Source organism: Dasypus novemcinctus, chromosome 19, assembly GCF_030445035.2.
Source record: "Dasypus novemcinctus isolate mDasNov1 chromosome 19, mDasNov1.1.hap2, whole genome shotgun sequence".
Taxonomy (NCBI): domain Eukaryota; kingdom Metazoa; phylum Chordata; class Mammalia; order Cingulata; family Dasypodidae; genus Dasypus; species Dasypus novemcinctus.
Window position 1 is genome coordinate 20,050,313 of NC_080691.1, and position 25,188 is coordinate 20,075,500.

The 25,188-nt window shown below is 37.6% G+C and overlaps 1 protein-coding gene across 2 annotated transcripts in view; it reads left to right on the plus strand.

The window, feature by feature from the left end:
* The window catches only part of ATP2A2 (ATPase sarcoplasmic/endoplasmic reticulum Ca2+ transporting 2), a 66,893-nt gene that overhangs the window by 3,046 nt on the left and 38,659 nt on the right, over positions 1–25,188 (plus strand). For both annotated transcript variants that reach the window (XR_011646492.1, XM_004475486.5), the window contains exons 4-5: positions 5,807–5,911; positions 11,117–11,255. Coding sequence is in view for 1 of the 2 variants with exons in the window: in XM_004475486.5 (XP_004475543.1) it covers positions 5,807–5,911; positions 11,117–11,255 (244 nt within the window). In the remaining variant the exon portion in view is untranslated. The remainder of the gene's footprint in view (positions 1–5,806; positions 5,912–11,116; positions 11,256–25,188) is intronic.

A 25,188-nucleotide genomic window follows, 5' to 3' on the forward strand; every position in this document is an offset into this window, starting at 1 on the left:
ATAGCTTTATTTTGAAGTCAAAAATTTGAGGTACCTTTGTGGTAACTACCTGGAGTTATTACTCAGGAAATGAGCTACGTTACAGTTTTAGTTCTGTGGGTTGATAGATAGCAAAAGTGATAAGTGTTTAGGAAGTAGTTTTATAATAGAAATCACTTATTTTGCTTTGGTTTGATCAAGAAGTTGTAGATAGAAAACCCTGTTTTATTATTTTCTTCATGCAGGGTTGGCATCGCTACAGCGTACTTCACTTTTTCATTTCTCATTTCTTTATCTTTTGAAGGAGCACAGTCTTTTTTATGGTAGTCTATTCCTGTTTAACAGGAAAACAGAATATTCAGGTTCTTTTGGAGAAATGAATAGGCAGCTCTGTTCATACGTGATACATCCTCAGGTATACTCAAGCTAAAAAGAAATAGGCTTCAGTGATTTATTTCAAATCTCAAACTCAGTAGTAAACTGTTAACCATAGTTAATATTTTGCTGTAGCAGAAGGTAGGAAGCTACATTAATGTTTCACACTTGTGACCCGTGGGGATAAACTTTAATTTGTAATATTCCCCAAAATAGTTTTTAAAAAGATCATTTGAGTTGAAAAAAGTGAGATATCCATTTTGTTGAATATGCAGTAATATTAGAAATCTTAATTTGACATCATTTCACTTGGTCTTTCCACCCTTTTCTCGAAGGTTACTAACTTTGCCCTTCATCTGACACATCATGTTAGTTGATTAACTGGAGGGTCTGTCCTCCATCCCTCCTTCCTGCTTTGTCAGGTATTTATTGAGCACCTATTTATACAGCATAGGCACTGAGGCTACAACAGCGAACAGTGTGGACTGAGTCACTGACCTAGAACTTACATGCTAGTGGAGACAGGTGATAAGCGAGTAAAATATATAATCTTGTAGGTGGTGAGTGTTATGGAGGAAAAGCTGGGATGGGGATAAAGTCATAGGGAGGAGAGTATAGTTTTTAATGAAGGGTGATCAGGAAAGTCCTCGGAGGTGGCATTTGAGAAAAGACCTGAAAGAGGTGAACAGTAGGGCCATACTTGCTTTACTCCCGTCTGTCTGCATCTCAAGGCCCTCTCTGATAATGGTTTGAACATGTTTTCTCTACTCTCCACTCCTCTTCCCCAAACTCCACCACTTAGATTGACCTTAAAATGTTAATAAACCTTTTCTAGATTTTGGCTTTTTTCTTGACTTATATTTGAATAATTTATATGTCCTACTGAATCCCTTGAAAGGGATTCTTTATTCTTTATAGAGCCTAGGTTAGTACTTTCGATGTAACAGGCACTTAAATGTTCGGATGAGTTTGTGTAGATAGTGTTTTCAAAATATACAGGACCCATTTATTTTGTTTTCTCAGAACTATATTCAGGAAGCATTGATGTTACTGTGTAGTGCATCTAAAATTTATCTTTACTGTGTTTCAATTTTTTTTTAAGGGATAATGGGCAATTTACAAATTAGCTTTCCTAATTTATTTAGAACCTTCCTTAAAGTATGGTTTGAAGAGAAATGTATTTTGCTTTTTTTTTTTTTTAGGATTGCATTTTTAAGTCTGAAAAAATTCAAGAGTTAATTTTGACATAAGTATTTGGTCTCTGCATCAGAAAAGAATGAAGTAATTCATAATGTTCTTTTTTTTATTTTCATGGCTTAAAGAATTTTTGTTTCTTTAAACCAGGTAATTTCTATAACACTTCTTGGTGATCTATTTTTTATTTTTGTAAAGTGTTTGATTTCTGTTTCTTAATTATTTTTCAGTGACTTTTTTCATTCATTGAACAAATGTTTGAGTGCACAAAGGTACCAAGCAAGTTTCTGAGGCTAGTGGGGAGCAAGATGTGGTGCTCTCATTCTCACAAATAGGCTTACAATCTCAGTTTCACTTCTTTGGTATTTCTTAAGAGTTCATTCCATTGTCCCAACCTGTAAAGAAGGAAACTGAGTCACAGTATCATGACTTTCTTCCAGTTTACACCAGAACACATCTTTTACCTTGAATTAAAATTTGCCTTATTCATGAAACTCTACTAACCTGACTCTCCTGTTAGACATTAAGTGCTGTATTGAGATCAGGCTTAGGGATAGCCGTTGGAAGATAACCCTACCTAAGCTGTTTAAATTGTAGTTTAGTGTTCACTTCGCATATGGTTACTTTGAATACAGTTGGCAAGTGTGAAACTTTGAAGTTGCTGGTTAAGGGAAGCTCCAGTAACAATAACTGTTGTTACTGTATTAATTGTGCAAAGAGAAGAAGTAACTGTTTAATTTGTGCTTAAAATTATACTACAGAAATATTTTCCTTTGATATTGTTTATGAAGTTGTTAACCTAACAAGTTCATAAACTGCCACTTAGGGTTTTATACCTTAGAGAGTGTATGAGATCTTGTTTTATTCTTTCATGCATTCAGTAAATACATATTAAACATCAGCTATATGCTAGAAACTCTTCTGGCTTCCTAGGGATACAGTAGTGAAAAAAACAAAACAGTTAATCTTTATGTTCAACCTGTTCTCATTAAAGTCCTTTAGAAGCACTGTCCTGTTCCTCCCCTCTCCATAAACTTAACCTAACTTCTGCTAAGCTAATATTATGAACTGACTGTACTGTAATGCTAATAAGGCATCTTGCATTTTGGTAATAATGTGTCACACCCAATTTCCCTCCCTATTTGACTGCCTCCCCATCTCATGGAGTCTAATTTATTAGCATCTTTGTACCTATACAACACAAGAGAAGTGTTCTTATCAATAAAACAAAACTGAAGGATTGTAAAATTGATCTGAACATACCCGATTGCTTTGTTTTTTTGTTGGTATTGTTTTCTGTTTGTTTTGAGGTACCGGTACTGGGGATTGAACCCAGGACCTCTTATATGAGGAGCCAGTGCTCAACCACTGAGCCACTTCAGCTCCCCTGAGTTGTTTTTTTCATTTGTTTGCTTGCTTGTTTTTGTTTTAAGGAGTCACCAGGAACCAATCCTAGGACCTCCCTTATGGGAAGCACAGCTCAAATGCTTCAGGCACATCCACTCCCTGATTGGTTCTTCCCAGTTAAAGATTGGTTGACCTTCATTTAGGCTATAACATTTTAATTCTTGGCTATGTTTTTGGTTTCAAAACAGGCATTTTAAAAAATATTCAAGAAATTGGTGGTTGTCCATTTTAAATAGGTTCAGACTGTCCTTCCATCTTAAAAGGTTTGTCCACAGTAGTTTCTCATCAGGCAGTATTTAGTAGATTATATATCACTATAGAAACTTTAAATAAAAATATGAATGCTTGTGTTTATTGCACATAAATGTTTGAAGTCATATAGTAGAAGAAAAGACCAGATCATTGTACACATTAGGATTATTACATTATTAATAAATACCATTTGTGAAAAGGAAACATATGTTTCTGAAAGGTTGAGGTTTACTCCGATAGTCCCGTTGCTGCTTGCCTTAGTCTTTTTCTATGTCCTGGCTCTTCTGGGATATTGCTCTGAGTTTGTTCCTTGTGCCTAGCTGCCAAGAGGAAAATTCATACCAGCTTTAACAAGGTGTGAAGCTTATCTTACAGTTGCTAATGCTTCACTGACCTTTTGGAAAGGTCATTGTTATTCTTGAAGTTGAGCAATTTTTCTCCCCTAAGAGCTAATTAAGTTTCTTATTTCTGATATGCTCTCATTGGCAAATGTTTGAAAAGCTAGTTTCAGAACAGCTGTGATCTTGCTTCTATCAAAATTTATAACTTCCTAGAGAAGTTTTCATTCTGGCATTAGGCCTGGCCTTAATATTAACACCAGGAATGTCCTGTTGAAAGCTTACAGCTGCATTACCATATTCATTCTGGTTTTCTGCCTGCCCTAGTTTACTAGAGGTCAGTGGTGGGCATCTGTCAGAAAGCCCCTATGTCCTGGTGCCTCCTGGTTGGTATTTGTCATTAATTCATTGCTATTCTTTTAATTGCAAAATGTTTATTTTTAATTTTTTAATTAGCTTTGATTACATAAATGTTATATCAAAAATATAGGAGAGGGAGCTGATGTGGCTTAGTGGTTGAGTGCTTCCCACATACTAGATCCCTGGTTCAGTCCCTGGCCCTGGTGCCTCACAAAAGTGTGTGTGTGTGTGTGTGTGTATAGGGGTTTCTCATATACTGCACTCCTCCCCCACTTTCTCCCATTAACATCTTTCATTAGCGTGGTACATTTGTTAAAATTGATAAATACATATTGAAGCCTTGCTACCCATGGTCTGTAGTTTACATTATAGTTTATACTTTGCACTGCACAATTTTATATGTTTTGACAAAATGTATAATGGCCTCTATCATTGCAGTGTCATGCAGGATAATTGTGATCTTCCAAATATGTCCCATGTGACACCTATTCTTCCCCCTCCCTCCCCTCAGAACTTCTGGTGGCCACTGCTTTTATATCAATGGTAGAACTTCTTCCATTGCTAGAATAATAATAAAAAGTCTACTTTAGTCCATAGTTGCATTCCCCACTTATGTTTGTTCATTCCTCAATCTTGAGGATGTTGGGGTGGTGATGCTTACCCTGTTTCTGATAGGGGGCACAAAATAAGATTTTCCTGGTGTTTGCTATTTCTGTAAGACTATTCATAGTATTCTTCTAGGTACAAAGTTACATAGCGTGTAGTAAGATAGTTTCATTTTCCCATAAAAACATATCTGAGAACAAACAAAGGTATATCTAAGAAGAATGTATTCACTGTTCACTAAATCTTCTAAAGAAAAGACATTTTCTTGTGAAATACGTAAACATTAAAAAAAAACCAAAACTCACAAACCCCACCAACCAGATTGAATCAATAGATCTTTTTAACACCTTTTCTGTATTGGCAGTTATTCCACAAAAAATTGGTTGTTAAATTTTTAGCATTTAGACTCACTCTATTATTATTATAAGATTCATTGTGTTGGATTCTCTTTTTATCACCTTATGGTGCTCAATTATGAAATACAGTGTTGTTCATTTTATTTGCAGCTTTTAAATCTTAACAGGGTTGTGGTTACAAACTAAAACTCTAATCCTCTGCTCATTTTTGGGTGGACAGTGCTTTGCCCATTTATAATATTTTTGGACTTAGGTAATCTCTGAAGTGCTGCTTTAATGTAATGGATGTCATATGGAGGATAACCTTTAAAATACATACCTGATTGCAGAACAGCCTTGCAGTAACTTGGAGGACCTTCAGTAATGCAGCTGAGAATAAGCTGGGGATTAACAGTTAAAATACTCTAAAATTTGAGTCAGGTATCAGTGTGTACTATTAGGCGACATATGACTATTATTTGGTATAAATATGAAGCAAGTTAACCTAGTTGATGATAAAATCAAGAATTTAAGTTTTATTTCTTCTGAATACATGAAAAATGAATGGGATTTATTTCCCCCACAAAAGTATTTTATGTGGATTATAGTGTGGAATTATTATGAAACCAAAAAATAAAGTAAGGCTTTTGTTAAGTAAGAGATTGTATAGTTTTGACTCCTCAGAATTCTTTTGAGGTACCAGCGCCAGGGCTTGAACCTGTGACCTCCTATGTGGGAAGCCAGCACTCAAACTGCTGAGCCACATTCACTTCCCTCCTCAGAATTATTATGAACAAGATGTAAGTTTATTTATATCATTACATTCTGCCATCATTTGTTTCTAGGGAAGGTAAGAAGAAAAGAGATTTCATATATTGTAATTCATTTAGTGCCAGCCACTTTAGTAAAACTAAGCCTAAAAACAAAAAACAATTTTGACACCTGCCATTTCTCTTTTAGGTTTTGGCTTGGTTTGAAGAAGGTGAAGAAACAATTACAGCCTTTGTAGAGCCCTTTGTAATTTTACTTATATTAGTAGCCAATGCAATTGTGGGTGTGTGGCAGGTAAGCAAAAATTCTTGTACTGCTGAATTTTAGTAATGATATAATCAATATAAAACTGTGTTAATCTTTCTGGTATATTTTTTTCCTGGTGTACTATACTGAGTAGAAATATCTGTGGAACGTCTACATGTAATTTTTTTGTTTTGTTTTATTTTTTTGGTCCATTCTTAAATGGCAAAATTTCACATCTCATGCCTATATTCTTTGCTGTTAAAATCATTCATCCTTCTTGGTAGCATGGGGTTGAAGAATAATGGGTGGGGAAAGCTACTTAACAGAAACCAGAAGACCTGAGAACCAGAATCTGTCTTTGTATTTTCTGGCTGCTTCCTGAGACAAATTTCATAAATTCAGTATCATGTTTATTTTTGGATTTTGTGTGTGGGGTGGGTCTAGCTATGAATATTGTTAAAATCCTAAATTGTTCCCCCTGCAGAGCATACTTCTGGCTACTTTCCCTCAGAAAGGCCTTTCTTACAGAACGGAAGCTAATTTTACTACAGAAACATAGAGGGATTTCTTTTTCCCCACTCACATAATTGTTCTACTGTGGATAACTAGTCCAAGACTTTTTTTATGCTGTTGATTTGTTTGATTTTTGGATAGACTGTAACAGACTTTGAGACCAATACTTCGAATTCATCTTGAGTAGTGATCTTAAGTTTAGGTTTTTGATGAATATAGTTACCCTTTTTTTTTTTTTTTTAAGATTTATTTATTTATTTAATTTCCCCCCTCCCCCGGTTGTCTGTTCTCTGTGTCCATTCGCTGGTTCTTGTTTCTTTGTCCGCTTCTGTTGTCGTCAGCAGCACGGGAAGTGCGGGCGGGAAGTGCGGGCGGCGCCATTCCTGGGCAGGCTGCACTTCCTTTGGCGCTGGACGGCTCTCCTCACGGGCGCACTCCTTGCGCGTGGGGCTCCCCCACGCGGGGGACACCCCTGCGTGGCACGGCACTCCTTGCGCGCATCAGCACTGCGCATGGGCCAGCTCCACACGGGTCAAGGAGGCCCGGGGCCCGAACTGCGGACCTCTCATGTGGTAGACAGACACCCTAACCACTGGGCCAAAGTCCGTTTCCCAGGTTTTTGATGAATATAGTCACTCTTTGAGGACTAAAATATATTTATCATTTGTACATCTGGACAAACCTACTTTGCCCAATCAGTTGTAAATTTCTAATCTTGTTAGTCAACTTGAAGACCTTGTGGGGGGCCATATAGAAAGTTAGCCTACTTGGAAGATCTTCATTGTGCTTTATTTCCTCACTTTTTTCTACAAAAGATAAATTTTATATTTAAGTGAAAATAATCCTTTTTAATCTTTTTAATTAAGGCAGGTGATAATCCCCTTTATTAGGTGTGACATTGAGGTTCACAGCAATTCAGTGCCTTTATCAAGGGCCATATAGCTTGGTACATAAAAGTGATTTGAACCCAGGTCCAGATTTGTCTTAGCACCTTTTTTTTTTAAAAACCTCTGCGGTCCATGGTTTACAGTTTACATTAGGGTTCCTCCTTGTGTTGCATAGTCCTATGGTGTTTTGTTCGTTTGTTTGTTTTTGAGAAGTGTGTGAGTTAACAGAATAATTATGCATACCATACAGGATTCCCTTTACTTTACCCCCCTACCACCTTACATTGTTGTGACACAAATGTTACAAATGATGAAAGAACATCTTCCTAACATTACTGCTGTCTGTAGTCTATAGCTTACATTTGGTGTGTGTTTCTCACAAACCATCCCATTTCCAAAGTATGCAGAATGGTATGAGCAATACCTGAATGTTTTTGCCTTTTGGAATTAAGGGAAATTATAATTGTAATGTAAGATAGCATTGGGTTGGGATAGGTATTGTTTCTGAACAGTGTTGTCAAGGAAAGCTCCTTAAAGGAGGTGGCAAGATGGGCCTGTAGAGAAATGGAGTTTTGGGGAGGCTGGGGAGAATACTCCAGAGTGAGTGGCATGAGCAGGAAAGTACAAGGTGTGTTTGAGGGAAGACATTTACAACAATTTGGCTAGAAGCTTTGAGTAGGAGATATAAGTGGAAGGGGTGGAGATTATAAAATATTAGAACTAAACAAAGCTTAGTAATCCTCTAAGTTATCCTCTTGTTTCTAGCAAGGTAGGTATGTTGGTATTTTCCCAAGCTGACCTGTTTTTGGTGTAGCATATTTGAATCATTCATTTTTCTTTCCTGCTCCCTACAGTAAATATTTCTTTTGATAGTTCGAATCAGGGGAGGGGGTTGGTTTTGTTTGTTTTAATTAGAGAAGTAAGTTTATGAAAAAATCATGCAGAAAATAGAGTTCCCATATACTTAACACCCACAGTTTTCCCTATAATTTCCCTATAATTAACAGTTTGAATTGGTGTGGCACCTTTGTTACAATTGATGAAACAGCGTTATAATAATTAAACACTATTAACTGTAGTCCATAGTTTACATTGGGGTTCAAAGGTTGTGTTTTACAGTTCTATGGTTTGTTTTTTTAATTTTTCATTCTAGTAGCATACAACCTAAAATGTCCCCTTTTAACCACTTTCACATGTATCATACTTCGTTGGTAATTATGTTCACAGTATTGTGATGCCATCAGTGCACCATCTATAACTAAAACTTTTCTATCACCCCAAACAGAAACTCTACCAATTAGGGGAGACTTAAAGTGATTTTGATTGGCCATCATTGTCCTCAGTGTCTGAGGTACTTTATCTTTTAAGTGTATGCTGTTAATGTAAATGTCTTTGCTAATTTTTGGTAGGAGCAAAATAGTTTCCTTTGTGAGTTAGTGCTCTTGGGACATCTTCCTAACCTTGAGCAATGCAGGAAAACTACCTGATCTGAACTTGAAGGGGCGAAAAGGAAGTAAAATTGCCACAATTCCTAAATTTGGGGGGGAAATTCTGTGAAAAAAAGTAAGTTTCAAATTTGAATAGCAATAACCTTAGAATTCAAAAAGATGACAGGCCATCAGTGACCTTTGAGAGCAGTTTAGATGATAAAAGAAGTGGTAGAGGGAAGCAGAAATGAGATTACTGGGCTACAAGAGAGAGTGGGTGGGAAAAATGGCAAAGCAGCAGTAGAGCCTGCTTTTTGGAGATAACAACAGTAAAAAGTCTGCACTGTTGATAACATTTGAACTTAATCCGAAGGACTTTTATACCAGTGAGATTAATTACGTTTAAATATTTTAGCAATTCTGTGTCAGGCATACCTCAGACATACTGTGGGTTTGGATCCAGACCACCACATTAAAGCAAATATTGCATTAAAAAGCAAGTCACACTCATTTTTAGGTTTCCCAGTACACATGAAAGTTATGTTTATACCATACTGTAGTCTATTAAGTGCGCAATAAATAACATATTTTAGAAAAATGCACATACATTAATTAGAATGTGGCATAGAGATATAAAGTGAGTGCATGCTGTTGGAAAAATGGTGCCCATAGACCTGCTCATTGGAGAGTTGTCACAAACTTTCAACTTGTTTTAAAAAAAAAACAAAAAACAATATCAGCAAGGCACAATAAAACAAAATATCCTTGTACGAGGCTATGCAGACATACTTATTGTCTAAGAATATTTGATATGGGGTTGAAATTATGTTAATTATGAATTTTCCAAATTTAAGGTTTCCTTTATTTTTCACGGATGCACTCTGAAAAAGTGAGGCACATGCTATTAGCCATCAATTTTGTATCATTTAATTCACTTTAAGTAGGTTTAGGGATTTTTTAGTAACATAATTTTAGCAAAATGAAAAAAATGAGAACACATAGTATTGACCATAAATTCTATCCCAGTAAAGGTTGAATTAAAGAACTTGTGACTGAAAGGCAAAAACGTGAGAAAAAGTGTAAGATTCCTTTTCCAATGAATAACCTCTCCTGGGTGTGTACTTTGTAGCTTCACTCTATGGCTTCTAGTTGATTAATCTCTAAAAAGGAGAGAAGATAAATTTGTCACATAAACTTTTCTTTTCTTCCTTTCTGGCATCTTTTTATTTTTCTTTAAAGATTTATTTATTTCTCTCCCCTTCCCTCCCCCCAGTTGTCTGCTCTCTGTGTCCGTTCGCTGTGTGTTCTTCTGTGACCACTTCTCTCCTTTTCAACAGCACCAAGAATCTGTTTCTTTTTTGTTGTTGTTGCGTCATCTTGTGTTAGCTCTCCGTGTGTGCAGCACCATTCTTGGGCAGGCTGCACTTCCTTCCGCGCTGGGTGGCTATCCTTATGGGGCGCACTCCTTGCGCATGGGGCTCCCCTATGCGGGGGGCACCCCTGCGTGGCACAGCACTCCTTGCGCGCATCAGCACTGCACATGGGCCAGCTCCACACGGGTCAAGGAGGCCCGGCGTTTGAACCGTGGACCTCCCATGTGGTAGGCGGATGCCCTATCCATTTTGCCAAGTCCGCTTCCCTCAACTCGTTTCATTTTGATTCTACCTCTTTCATTTTGAAATTAGGAATGAAAAACTTTGCATGACTAAGTCTCTCATATATTTATTTTCATATATTAATATCATATATTTATGGTATTACAGTACACATGGTATATGGCTGCCAGTGCTATGATGAGATTCCAAACTAACCAATGATATCTACCACTGGAGGAAATAGTCTTAGAACTTGTGAGACATAACTTATTATCTTAATATGCCACTCGTAGTATTGTGAGTGATATATATTTACTCTGTGCCAAACACAGTTCTAAGTGTTTTAGATTAACTTGTAATTCTTAACAAAACTTGAGCATATGTGCTATTCTTAATCTTGTATTGAGGCATTAAACCTGTGTCTTGTGTAACTTATCCACAGTCACCTAGCTGTTAAGTGGAGAGCTTGGATTGAACCCAGGAAATCTAGCCCCAGACCATTATTCTTTACTCTCTGTCATGTGAGACAGTATCAACTTAATTGGTGTGGGTATGGATGAATGGAGGTGAGGGCCATGTTTTACATTGTGCTTACGGACAGGAGATTTTTATATGATTTTATTACCTTATTTTTCTTGGGGTGTTTTATCCAAGTGTATTTGGACCATGCTTATTACCTTAAAATGTGAATTATTTGACCCTACAAATGTCATTCTCTTGTGTCTTTTTTAGTTTAGATTAGAACTCTAAAATTTGATTCTTTGGACTAGAAATACTTGCAGTGGCAGATAGATGTTTTAATACTTTTGTTTTCTATTTGCTTTTTCACAGGAAAGAAATGCTGAAAATGCAATTGAAGCCCTTAAAGAGTATGAACCTGAAATGGGCAAAGTGTATCGACAGGACAGAAAGAGTGTACAGCGGATTAAAGCTAAAGACATTGTTCCTGGTGATATTGTGGAAATTGCTGGTGAGTTTGGTTTGTCATCTTATTTTATTCTAGGTCATATATTTGAATTGTCATTTTCTCAAGGCCCATTACTTAAAATAATTGTCTTCTTATGTATAAATTATATTAACATTTGATTTTAGTTCCATGCAAACAAATGGTGTTTTTCTGTAAAATTATTTTGAAGTGTTTGGGCATCTCCCTTTATGTATGTTTGTTTTTCAGCAAGATGTTTTGAATTACTGTATTTACTAGTCTCTTTACCAGTGAGAATGCTAGCACTAGAGGGGTGATGACTTTAATCTTGACTTGACTTTTACTTGTAAAAAGCAGTTTGTTAGGATACTAGTTTAATGACTTACAGAGTATTTTATTTTGGTTCTTGGCATGTATGTTTAGTCATATTTCTAACAAATTAAGTTGATGGTTAAGGGTAATTTCATGACTCTTAACTAAAGCTATGCTTAAAAATACTTTCCAGCAATGTACTGTGCCATGGGTCTTAGCCTGGGCTTTATAGATGAACTTCAAAAATTCAGTGAATCCCTTGCAAATTTAGAGCCCTCAACAAATCTCAAAGGGTCAGTATTCTCACTGCTGTAGATCAGTGCCTACTTTCAGAAAGTGCAGAATGCCCACTGGAACCAACCAGACCCATCTTTTTTTTCTTTTTCCCTTGCAGGGAGTCATTAAGTTGGACTGTAGTGTTCATGTCTTCATAGCTTTTCACACCCTCCTGAGCGCAGAAATTTTTTTTAATTTTCTTTCTTTCTTGTTTTTTTTCTAAGATTTATTCCCCCTTGTCTGCTCTCTATGTCCATTCTTTATTTCTTTTTGTGAATTGTCTCATAATAACCCTGTTAACAACTGTAGGGAAGTGTGCTTTGTCTTTATTGTCTTAATTATTACAACGACGAGAATTCAAAGAACTGCCTGTCTTGGCTTGTGCACAAGATTTGGCTTCTGAAAGAAAAGTGCCTGTGTTGTAGGTATTCTCAGTAATTTTTGTTGTCCTTCAAGAAAAAATAGTGTTGCATACACACCAATAAATTGATGGCCCAGGATGGCAAAGTGTGTGTGTATAAATGATATAATAGTTTAAGAATATTGTAACAGAAATACAAGTCAGAATGAAGTGTTTTAGCCATTGGATTTTTTTAACTTTTTATTAATATAATTTCAGACTTAAAGTTAGAAGAATAGTAAGAGAATTCCCCTGTAGCCTTTACCTAGATTCTACTCATGTTAACATTTTATCAAATGTGCATTATCATCTGTCTATCTGTACCTAACATTTTAGTCTGAACTATTTTAAGGTTGCAGACATGATACCTTTTTTACTCCAAAATACAGTGCTTATTACCTAAAATTGAGAACAGTCTCTTATATAACTCCAGTACAATGATTAAAATCAGGAAATTGATATACTATAATCTAACTTATAGACCTTATTCATATTTTCCCAATCTTCCCAGTGTTTCCTTTTTTTAAACTTTGAAATGATTTCATTGTTACAGGAAACTTGCAAAAATAATGCAAAACCAATATAGAAAACTCCATTGTACCCCTACCTACCATTTACCAACTTTTTAACATTCTGCCACATTTGTTTTCTCTTTCTATCAGTTCATCTATCCATTTTCGGAACATTTGAATATAGGTTGTATATGTCATGTTCCTTGAATACTTTAATATACTGTCATATATATTTCTGAAACATATATGTAATCACATTCAGTACAGCTGTCAAGGTCAGGAAATTTAGCATTGATTATGAAGCATACAATCTATATTCTAAAGTATTTTTTTGTTTTTTAAATTTCTCATCCCACCCGACTCGCGTTGTCTGCTCTCTGTGTCCATTCGCTGTGTGTTCTTCTGTGTCCGTTTGCATTCTTGTCAACGGCACTGGTAATCTGTGTCTCTTTTTGTTGCTTCATCTTGCTGTGTTAGCTTGCTCTCTCTGTGTGTGGTGCCACTCCTGGGCAGGCTGCACTTTTTTCACGCAGGGCGGCTCTCCTTGCACGTGGGGCTCTCCTGTGGTACTCCTTGTGTGCGTCAGCCCTGTGCATGCACCAGCTCACCACAGGGGTCAGGAGGCCCTTGGTTTGAACCCTGGACCTCCTATATGGTAGATGGACACTTTTATCAGTTGAGCCAAATCCGCTTCCCTCTACAGTGTTTTTTATCACAAAGAATATTTGTGTCAGAATTCTGGCAGTGATGTAGAAAATAGGTCTGAATGGGGATGACTCAAGATAGGGAGACTATTTTGATAGTTCAAACAAAAGAGGCTTGCCTTTCCTTTGACTTGTAGTTAATTTGCTGGAGAATGTACAGTGTACTTAATAAATGTATAGCTAGCATGTGTATCAATCAGTCTTTTTTCAGACCTTGGAGACCCAGGTCACAAATTTTTTTTTGAAACATTGCTTTATTGAGATATACATAAAATATACCCTTTTAAGGTGTACAATTCAATGGCTTTTAGTGCAGTCATCACTGCTGTATAATTCCAGAACATTTTCAACCCCCCTTCCCCCATCCAAAGAAATCTCATACCCGCTCGTAGTCACTTCCCACTGCACCCTCCAGCCAGACCCTGATCACTACTAATCTAGTTTCTTTCTCTATGGATTTGCCTCTTCTGGTCATTACATATGAATGCAATCATAAAATACGTGACCTTTTGAATTGGCTTCTTTCACTTAGCATACATTAAAGGTTGATCCATGTTATAGAATGTATCAGTATTTCATTCTGTTTTTTATAGCTGAATATAAACCTGTCCTACAAAGATCATGTATGATGTACCATATTTCATTTATCTATTCATCAGTTCATGAATATTTGGATTGTTTCCACTTTTCGGCTATTAATGAGTAATGCTGCTATGAACATTAATGCATAGATTTTTGGGTGGACATGTTTTCATTTCTCTTGTGTTCATACTTAGGTATGGAGTTGCTGGAATGAATGGTGACTCTTTAACTTTTTTTTTTTTTTTTAAAGATTTTATTATTTATTTATTTAATTCCCTCCCCTCCCCCGGTTGTCTGTTCTCTGTGTCTATTTGCTGCGTCTTGTTTCTTTGTCCGCTTCTGTTGTCATTAGCATCAGTAGCACGGGAAGTGTGGGCGGCGCCATTCCTGGGCAGGCTGCACTTTCTTTCGCACTGGGTGGCTCTCCTTACTGGGCGCGCCGGGGACACCCCTGGGTGGCAGGCACTCCTTGCACGCATCAGCGCTGCGCGTGGGCCAGCTCCACACGGGTCAAGGAGGCCCGGGGTTTGAACCGCGGACCTCCCATGTGGTAGACGGACGCCCTAACCACTGGGCCAAGTCCGTTTCCCTCTTTAACGTTTGAATGAACTGCCAAACTGTTTTCTAAAGTGGTTGACTCCTTTTACATTTCTACCAGCATGTATGAGGGTTCCAGATTTCTCCACATTCTTGTCAACACTTACTAGTCCTTTCTTTTTTTGAAAAGTACATTTATAGAACGATCATGCATGAAATACAGGATTGCCATTTGCCCACCCTATTATTAACACCTTGCATTGGTGTGGAACATTTTTTTCAGTTGATGATAACACATGTTTATAATTGTACTTTTTTTTTTTTTTTTTTTTTTTTTTAATAAAGAAGGCATGGGAACCAAACCTGGGACCTCCCGATGTGGAAAGCAGGCACTCAACTGCTTCAGCCACATCCATTCCCTATAATTATACTATCAACTCTAGTCCATGGTTTAATTTAGAGTTCAATTTGTTTAGTTATATGGATTTTTTTTATTATCATACTGTCTAACATTTCTCCTTTTAATTACATTCAGATGTATATTTAAGTGCAATTAGTTACATTCTCAATGTATATCAACATTACCAAAACCTTCCATCATTCTAAATGTGTCTTTTTTTTTTTTTTAAGATTTATTTATTTCTCTCCCCTCCCCTCCCCGCCACGTTGTCTGTTCTGTGTCCGTTTCCTGTGCGGTGTTCTTTGTCCACTTCTGTTGTTGTCAGCGGCACGGGAATCTGTGTCTCTTTTTGTTGCGTCATCTTGCTGCGTCAGTTCTCTGTGTGTGCGGTGCCATTCCTTGGCAGGCTGCACTTTATTTCGTGCTCGGTGGCTCTCCATACGGGGTGCAGTCCTTGCACATGGGGCTCCCCTATGCGGGGACACCCCTGTGTGGCACGGCACTCCTTGTGCACATCAGCACTGCACATGGGCCAGCTGCACACGGGTCAAGGAGGCCCGAGGTTTGAACCACAGACCTCCCATGTGGTAGACGGATGCCCTAACCACTGGGCCAAGTCCTCTTCCCAGTGTGTTTCTTTTTATTTTAGCCATCAACTGGTACCTCATTATGGTTTTGAGTTCCCCAATTTCCTAATGATGAGCATCTTTTCATGTGCTTATTGGCTATTTGTGTGTCATCTTTGTAGAAATGGCTATTGAAATTCATTACCTATTTTAGGTTGTCTTTTTAATGTTGAGTTGTAAAAATTCTTTTATCTATATCCTGGCTGTAAGTCCCTTATCAGATATCTCATTTGCAAAAATTTCCTCCCATTCTGTTAACTGTCTTTTCATTTTCTTTCTGGTGATCTTTGTAGCACAACAGGTTTTAATTTTGATTAATTTGTTTGTTTATTCTTTGTTGCTTGTGCTTGTAGTATCATATCTAAGAAACTGTTTCCTACTCTTAGCACATGAAGATTTTATATATGGCCTGAGGTTAGGGATCCAGTTTCATTCTTTCTGCAGTTTCTCAACATCATTTGTTGAGAAGACTGTTCTTTCTTCATTGAATTTTCCTAGCATCCATGTCAAATCAAATAACCATAAAAGTATTTCTAGATTCTAAATTGTTGCATTTACCTGCATTTCTGACCTTATGCCAGTACCATCCTGTCTTGATTACTGAAGATGGTGTGTAGTAAGTTTTGAAACCTGGAAAAATAACTTCCCAATATTTTTCTTTTTCATGATTGCTTTGGCTGTTGTGGGTCCCTTTCATTTCCACATGAATTTTAAAGTTAGCATGTCAACCTCTGCAGGGAAAAAAATCAGCTAGGATTTTGGTAAGAATTGTGGGGAACTGATGGGCTCAAATGGTTGAGCACCTGCTTCCCACATGGGACATCCCAGTTTCTGTTCCCAGTGCCTCCTTAAAACGAAAAAAAGCAACTCGGGAGCTGGTGTGGCTTGGTGGTTGAGCACCAGCTTCCCACTTAATGAGGTCCCCAGATTCAGTCCTCGGCCCCTGTACCTAAAAAAAAAAGGAAGTATTGAATCTGTAGATCAGTTTGGGTAATATTGCCACCATAATATCTTAATGATGTCTTCTGATTCATGAACATGGGATATCTTTCCACTTACTTAGATCTGTCATTTTTTCCTACAGTTTTTGTTGTTTTCAGTGTACAAGTCTTGTACTTTTGCGAAATGTATTCCTAAGTATTTTTTCCTCAATTTTGCTGATTTTGAAACTTGTAAATAGAATTATTTTCTTGATTTCATTTTTGGAATGTTGTATGCTAGTGTATAGAAATACAGTTGATTTCCTTGCACTGATTTTTTTGTATCCTGTAGTCTTTGCTGAACGCATTTATTCAAAGTTTTTTTGTGGATTCCTTAGGATCCTGTTTTCTATGTGCATGATCATATTATTTGCAGATAGAAGTAGTTCTTCTACTTCTTTCCAATCTGGATGCCTTTTATTTTTATTGCATAATTGTCCTGACTAAAATCTTTAGTATAGGGTTGAAGAGAAGTGGGGAGAGTGGACAGCCTTGTTTTGTTTTTGATTTTAGTGGGGAAAGCATTCATTCTTTGATTTACTATTACATATGATGTTAGCTGTGGGTTCCATTAATGCCCTTTATTATGATGAGGAACCTGGGTCACAATTTAAATTTTCAGGTTGTCAGTATGTTCTGTGCGGTCTGTTTTTTTTGGCTCATCATGGTGATTGTAAATTTATATACAAGTATAGATTACCAGTAGGTCATTGAATTGGATAAGATACAATGCTTAAGGCATTTACAGTGAAATTTTATGCAACTCTTGGGGGAAAATATACTGTGATTATGTGACCTGGACCAGATAAATGGGTGTTTATTAAGATTTTTTAAGATTATGTGTGTTGAGGTTTTTCATTTAGATTCCACTTATATTAGGATTCATAATCTAATTAACCCAATAATTCAATTCTGTGAAACTATAGGCATGAGCTTCAATTCTAAATCAGATTTTTTTTTTGTCAGTAGAATTCTTATTCTCTACACAGCCCAAGGGATAATTAAATAGTATGAACTGTGCTTTTTAGATCTATAACTTATATTTTTATTTAAATTATGAAGTGGGGGTGGGGAGGTCTTTCTGAGAGCTAGAAAAATGGTAGAATATTGTGCATTTTTTTAAAAAATGGAAACAAATATTGATTTCCTATTTTGACACTTAGAGAAAGGGACAGACTTTTTGTAGTCATTGTTTGGGATATAAGGGTCAATTTCTGATTTTAGATGATAAAGTTCTTTTTGTCAGCATTTTGAAAGCATGGTTTCTGATATGATGTTCTACCGAATTTCTTGAAGGCTAGACTGGATTGGATGTTTTGTGTTTTTTGAGGGGGTGGCAATACAGGGAGTTAAGCAAATTAAATTTTAGGTGTTGCTCTACCAGCTAAAACCTTTCCAAGGGGCAAGCGTGCACAGCAAATGCTATGTAAACCTTGGAATTGGTAGAACTCAGGAGCCTAATAAAATTGATTTGACAAATAAAAATATAGAGACAGTGACCCACATGTTTATCTTTCAAGCTGTGGTAATTTTGCATTATCTTAATCCCAAGAAAATATTTCTCTGGTTGCATGAAAACCTAAAATAGTAAAATTAGTTATAATTTTATGAGAAATGAACATCATCATTTTAAGCTTTCTGGATTATCTGCTGATACTATAAAAGTAAATCCAGAGAGTGGATGTAGCTCAAGTGGTCTGAGCACCTGTTTCCTGTGTATGAGGTACCAGGTTTGATCCTTGTTACCTCCTAAAAACAAATAATAAAACCAGCTCTCATTGAGGAGCAGATGTATGTAGCTCAAGTGGTTGAGCACTTGCTTCCCATAAACAAGGTCCTGGGTTCATTCTCTACCCAGTATCTCAAAAAAAAAAAAAAAGTAAATCAATCTATGATAGCCTTTAAGAGTCCAATTTTAGAATTTTGGAAGTTTTGGTATACGCCCCAGGGGGTTATTTACTGATTTCTCAAGGGCATGGTTCTCAGGATTGTGTAAAACAAACTTCATGTATCTTGGTAACCCAGAGTTGAATAACATGAGGACATAAATATCCTCAAATGACTTTTGTCCTGTAGTATACTCTGGAACAAATCATATTTTAAGAGTATATAAGTGATGGAGGTGACACAAAAATTTTGCTTATTGTTTTTTATTAGAGAAGGTGTAGGTTTACAGAAAAATCATACAGAATTCCTTTGTACCTGCCCCCTTTATTGACATTTGGCATTAGTGTGTTCCCTTTATTACAATTGATAAGAGAATGTTATAGTTGTACTACTATGGTCCATATTTTATATTAGAGTTCATTGTGTTGTACAGTCCTATGCATTTGATTTTGTTTTTTAATTTTTATTCTAGTAATATATACAACCTAAAATGTCCTGTTTGAGCCACTTTCAAGTATACAATTCAGTGGTGCTGATTGTATATTCACAGTGTTGTGCTCCTGTCACCACCATCCATCACCCCAAATAAAAATTCTGTACCAATTAAGCATTAACTCCACATTCTTGACTCCTGCCTGGGCCACTGATAATCCGTATTCTAGTTTCTGATTCTATGAATTTCCTTGTTATAATTTTTTCATATCCATGAGATCATTTAATATTTGTCCCCTTGTGCCTGCCTTTTTTCACGTGACACGATGTCTTCATCATGTTCTGATAGTCAACTTGCCATAATGAGATTTAGTAACATACGTGAAGTTGAACTAGCTTTTCCAAGCAGTTGTGGACTAGGAAGAGGAAAGACAAAGCTGTGAAATAGAAGGAAGACGCAATTCATTTGGGAAAACCCGGATTGTTACTCTAATTCTGCATGACACGGGACAAGTAAATTAGCCACCACAGAATCGGATAATTGGACTAGACTCTCTCAAGGAGCTTTCCAGAAGATGTCACATACAAATAATGTGGCCATATGTCATTTATTTGTTTTTAGAAAACTGTTGTGATTGGAGAGGCTTAGTTTTCAGCATTCCGCATTTAATCCATACCTGCCAGCCTCCCTCACAATATTTAAGAAGTCATTTCTGTGTTGTAGAGCAGGGGTCTGTATACTCTTTCTGTCCTGGGCCAGCAAGTAAGTATTTTCTTTTTTTAAATATATTTATTTCTCTCCCCTCATTCCCCCCCCCCCCAATTGTCTGCTCTCTCTGTCCATTTGCTGTGTGTTCTTCTGTGTGTGCTTGAATTCTTGTCAGCAGCACTGGGAATCTGTGTCTCTTTTTGTTGCGTTGTCTTGCTATGTCAGCTCTCTGTGTGTATGGCACCACTCGCGGGCAGGCTGCGCTTTTCTCCCTGTGGGGCGGCTCTCCTTGCAGGGTGCACTTCTTGCACGTGGGGCTTCCCTATGCAGGAGACACCCCTGTGTGGCATGACACTCCTTGCGTGCGGCAGCACCGCATGTGGGCCAGCTCACCACATGGGTCAGGTGGCCCTGGTTTGAACCCTGGACCTCCCATATGGTAGGTGGACGCTCTAGCAGTTGAGCCAAATCCACTTCCCAACAAGTATTTTCATTCTCAGTAGTTCTAGGAATGTTTAAAACAACACAAATGAAAAACAGGCCTCAGATTTGCCTTGTAGATTTGGCCCTCTAGCCACTGTAGTTTGTCAGCTAGTTTAGAGCACTGCTTCTATAATTTCATGTCCCTAGGAAGCCCCCTGGGAATCTTGTTAAAGTGCAGATTTTGGTTCTTTAGGTCTGGGATTGGGTCTGAGATCCTGCATTGTTAAACTTCTAGGTAGAATAATATTGAAAGTATCAAGGTTCTCAAGCAATAGTTCTAAATCATTTCTAGATCTCAGACCCTTTAAGGTTTAATGAAATCCAAGGACCCTCCCCAAAGACATTCAAAAATTTTTATACAGTTTGAGGGGTTTGTTTCATTTGTCCTCTTCCTCAGAAGTTAGGCTTCTGGTTTTTTGTTTTTCTTTAATGCAGTATAGCTGAACAGTGTAATTTAGTTTAAAAAAAATTCTGGTTTAATCATTTTCCATAGTGTTCATACTATGTCACTACAGTTTTCACCTGTTCTTAAAATAAGTGTATTAGTTAGCCGAAGGGGTGCTGATGCAAAATACTAGAAATCTGTTGACTTTTATAAAGGATTGAAGCTTACAGTTACCAGGCCATAAAGCATAAGTTACTTCTCTCATCAAAGTCTTTTGCCATGTGTCGGGGCAAGATGACTGCCAACATCTGCCAAGAGTTCGGGCTTCTTAGGTTCTTCTCTTCCTGGGGCTCCTTTTCCCTCCAGGCTCAGCTGCTGTGCTCTCTCCACAAGGCCACCTGTAGACTATCAAGCAAATGGCTCTGCCTTTTTCCCTGGGGCCTCATGTCTAAGGAGCTGTCTCTGTTCCTCTGTGTTCTTCTCCTGTGTGTTCACTTCCTGGGCTCCAGCTCAGAACTCCCAACTCTGTCCTTTGCCATGTCTTTTCTTTGTGAGTCCCCTCCCGCCAATCAAAGTCCTAATCATAATTTAATCAATTAAAGTGATAACTGACAGACCAGTTTACAAACATAATCTAATAACTATTATTGGAATTCATAAACAAAGCCAAACTGCTACAATAAACGTAGACTAGAAAAGTGGAAGCAAAAAGGAATGACCAGATATGGTGTTGAGCATGTTTTTTCTTTTCTTCCTTCTCACTGTGTGGAGTTGTTTCTCAATGGGAAAGACAGGAGAGTAGGGCTAGTTAGAAAGGCATGTCTAAGACTAACAGAGGTCATTATTTTAGTTGAGTTCCTGGAAGTTCATGTAGAAAACAGAACAGAAATATAAGTTCTTAAACTTAAGAACTTCCTTATAAGTGGAAAAATTCTGTGTGGGTATATTAAAAACCGAAGTTTTGAGACTAGGGCCATTCAGCTTTGCCGGGTAGCTAAGAACCATGAGAAATGAACTCTGGGAGGTCTCCCCAACCATTAGGTCATGATGGACCAGTTGATCTTAAAACCTGATCTGATATTCAAAGGACTGGCATTTCATAATCTCCTGGAATCACCGCTTTTCCCCATAATTATTGTCACAGTACCAGTAAGTACCAATCCTTACATCCATGCCACTGTGATTTAAGATTTTGGAATGACTAGAAGAGACCTCATTGAAATATCGGACTGTAAAAATCTAAAATGACTGATGTTGAAGGTGATAGAAAAATTAAATAAAACTTGTACATCAAAGGACAGTGTATTTATTTGGAGAAAATATTTGAAGACCACATCCAATAAGGTTGTTTTTTAAAAGATAGATTTATTTATTTCCCCCCATGCCCTTGTTGTTTGCACTTGCCATGTCTGTTCATCCTCCTTGTTTTTCAGGGAGGCACTGGCTACCAAACCTAGACCTCTAATGTGGGAGGGAAGTGCCTAACTGCTTGAGCCACCACTGCTCCCTGCCTTGTTTTGCCTCTCATTTTGTTTTCCTCCTTGTGTCTCTGTTGCATCATCTTTTTGCACCAGCTTGCCATGCCTCCCCATTGTGTCAGCTTGCTGTTCTGCTTGTCTCCTTTAGGAAGAACAGGGAACTGAACCTAGGACTTCCCATATGGTAGGCGGAAGCTCAATCACTTGATTTACATCCACTTTCCGTGTTGTTTTTTGGGAAGTTGTATGTGGGAAGCTGGCATTCAACTGAGCCACATAAGCCCCCCTAAGTTGGTTTTTTCTTTTGTTTGCTTGTTATTGGTTGTTTCTGGAGGAAAATGGAACCAAAACCCAACCTCTTATGTGGGAAGCAGGGACTCAACCATTTATCAGCATCTTCAGATATGGTTTTTATTCCCTCCTGAGATGGCTTCCTTCTCTGTTTGCTTGTTATTTTTGCTCCTTATTTTATTTATTTATTTTTATTCATTGCTTATTTGGTTTGCAGGTTTGTTTTTTGGGTTTTGTTTTTGTTTTTGTTTTTGTTTTTTGGTTTTTTTTTGCTAGTTGTCAGATTTTTTTTCTTTAGGAGACACTGGAACCCACCGCCCATGTGGGAAGCGGGCACTCATCTGCTTGGGCCACATCTGTTCCCCTCCAATAAGTTTTTTTTTTTTCCCCTAAAGATTTATTTTATTTCTGCCCCCCTTCATTGTTTGTGCTTGCCGTGTGCTCTTCGTTGGCTATTTGCACTCTGTCTGTGTCTGCTCATCATCTTTTAGGAGGTACCGAGAACCAAACCTGGGACCTCCCTTGTAGGTGGGAGGCATCTAGTTGCTTGAGCCACATCAGCTCCCTATTGTTGTCTTCTAGGTGTGTCGTCTAGTTGTATCATCTAGTTATGCCAGCTTGCTGTGTCAGTCTGTCGCATCAACTTGCTGTCTTGCTCATCTTTTTTTTTTTTTTAAAGGCTTATTTCCTTCCCCCTCCCTCGTTGTTTTGTGCTTGCTGTGTGTTCTTCTGTGTCTGCTTGTCTTCTGTTTAGGTGGCACCAGGAACCAACCCTGGGACATCCTAGAGTGGGAGAGAGGCGCTTAATCTCTTACACCACCTCATCTCCCTGGTCTGCTGGGTCTCTTATTGTCTCTCCTGTGTGTCTCTCTCTGTTGCATCATCTTGTTGCACCAGCTTTCCATGTGGGCCAGCACTCCTGCATGGGCCAGCTTGTCTTCACCGGGAGACCCTGGGAATCGAACCCTGGACCTCCTATTGCCCATTTTCTTTAGGAGTGCTGGGAACTGGACCTGGGACCTTCCTTGTGGTAGCCAGATGCCCAACTGCTTGAGCCTCACCTGTTACCCTCTAATAAGGTTTTAATATTTAGAATATATAAACTTGCCAATAAAAAAGATAACCCATTTTTAAAATGGGCAAAAGTCTTGAATAGGGAGCGGATGTGGCTCAAGTGGCTAGGCACCCGCCTCCCACATGAAAGATTCCGGGTTCAGTTCCTCATGGTGCCTCCTGAGAATACAAAAGCAGGTTGCAGATGTGGTTCAGTGGTTGAGCACCAGCTTCCCATATGCAACAGCCCAGTTTCATTACCCAGCTCTGGTACTTCAAAAAAATTCATGGGAACCAAATCAGGGAAACTGATGTCGCTTGGCGGTTGGTTGCTGGCTTCCCACATGCGACGTCCTGGGTTCATTTTCCAGCCCCTGGTACCTCAAAATAAAAAATAAAGACTTAAATAGACATTTCTTCAAAGAAAAAGCACAAATGGCCTTAAAGCATATGGAATAGATGTTCAACATCACTAGTTATTAGGGAATGCAAAATAAAACCACAAAGAGATAACATCTCACATCCACTAGAATGAACTACTATGAATAAAACAAGTGTAGGAGAGGATTTGGAGAAATAGGAACTCTCATTCATTGCTGGTGGCAAGGTAAATCATGCAGCCACTGTGGAAGACAGTTTGGCAATTCCTCAGAAAGTTAAGTTTGGAATTACTGTATGACCAGCAATACCACTTCCTAGTATATATCCAAACTAATTGAAAGCAGGGATTCAAACAGATATATGCACACCAATGTTCACAGCAGCAGCATTCACAATTGCCGAAAGATGGAAGCAACCTAAGTGTCCTTTAGCAGATAAGTGGAAAAAAGAAATGTGTTCTACATATACAATGGAATGCTATTTAGCTGTAAAATGAAATGATGTTCTGATGCATGTGACAACATGGATGAACCTTGAAGACATCAATCTGAGTAAAATTAAGCTGGACACAGAAGTACAAATACTATCATTGTAATGAAATATGAAAGAATAACCAAACTCAGAGTTGGAATCTGGAATGTAGGTTACCAGTGGCCAGGATGGGGGTAAGGAATGGGGACTTATTCTTGACTTGTATAGAGTTTCTGTATGGGTAGATTGTAAAGTTTTAATTATGAATGGTGGTGACGATAGCACAACATTGTGAGCATAATTAACTGCACTGAGTTATATGTGAGTGTGGTTAAATGGGGATATTTTAGGGTATATGTATATTACTAGAATAAAGAATAAGGCAGGACTGTACAATTGAAACAGTGAACCCTATTTAAATGATGGGATATTTAGTTAATAGTATAATTACAAAAATATTCTTTACATGAATTGTAACAAGTGTCCCATGTTAATGCAAGGTGTTAAGAAAAGGGCAGTATATAAGAACTTTGTATCTTATGCATGATTTTTCTGTAAACTACAACTTTGCTAATAAAAGGTATATGTATAAACTTTAAAAATATGTATTACTTTAGTAATCAAAAAAAGACTGCAGTCTGTCTTGGTAGGAATGCCAGGTTCTGTGTCCTCTACCCTAGTTTAATGCCCAGGCTGCCTCTACATCATCTAAGAAGCGATTGACCTGCTACCTCTAGTAACTGGAAACTCACCAACTTTGGCCAGCTGTGTCATTTTTAATCAGTTTTTAAATAAAATAATTGCATATAAGCTAAAATATACTTCTGTTGTATATGTTAGTTTTTTATTTGGAGCCATATAGAAGTCTAATTTCTTTTCAGAAGATGTTCTGTTAGATATTTGAAGGTAAATCAGTTGTTTTAGAGCTGGAGGAAGGACACACAAATCCTTACTTTAGAGCATGGACAAGTCTTGGTAGAACTCAGTATGATGTATCCTAAAATTTTTATGGCCAAATTAGACTTTTACTTGATCTTCTAATTATTTTCAAATCCTTCTTTGGATCCTGATTTTTCTTT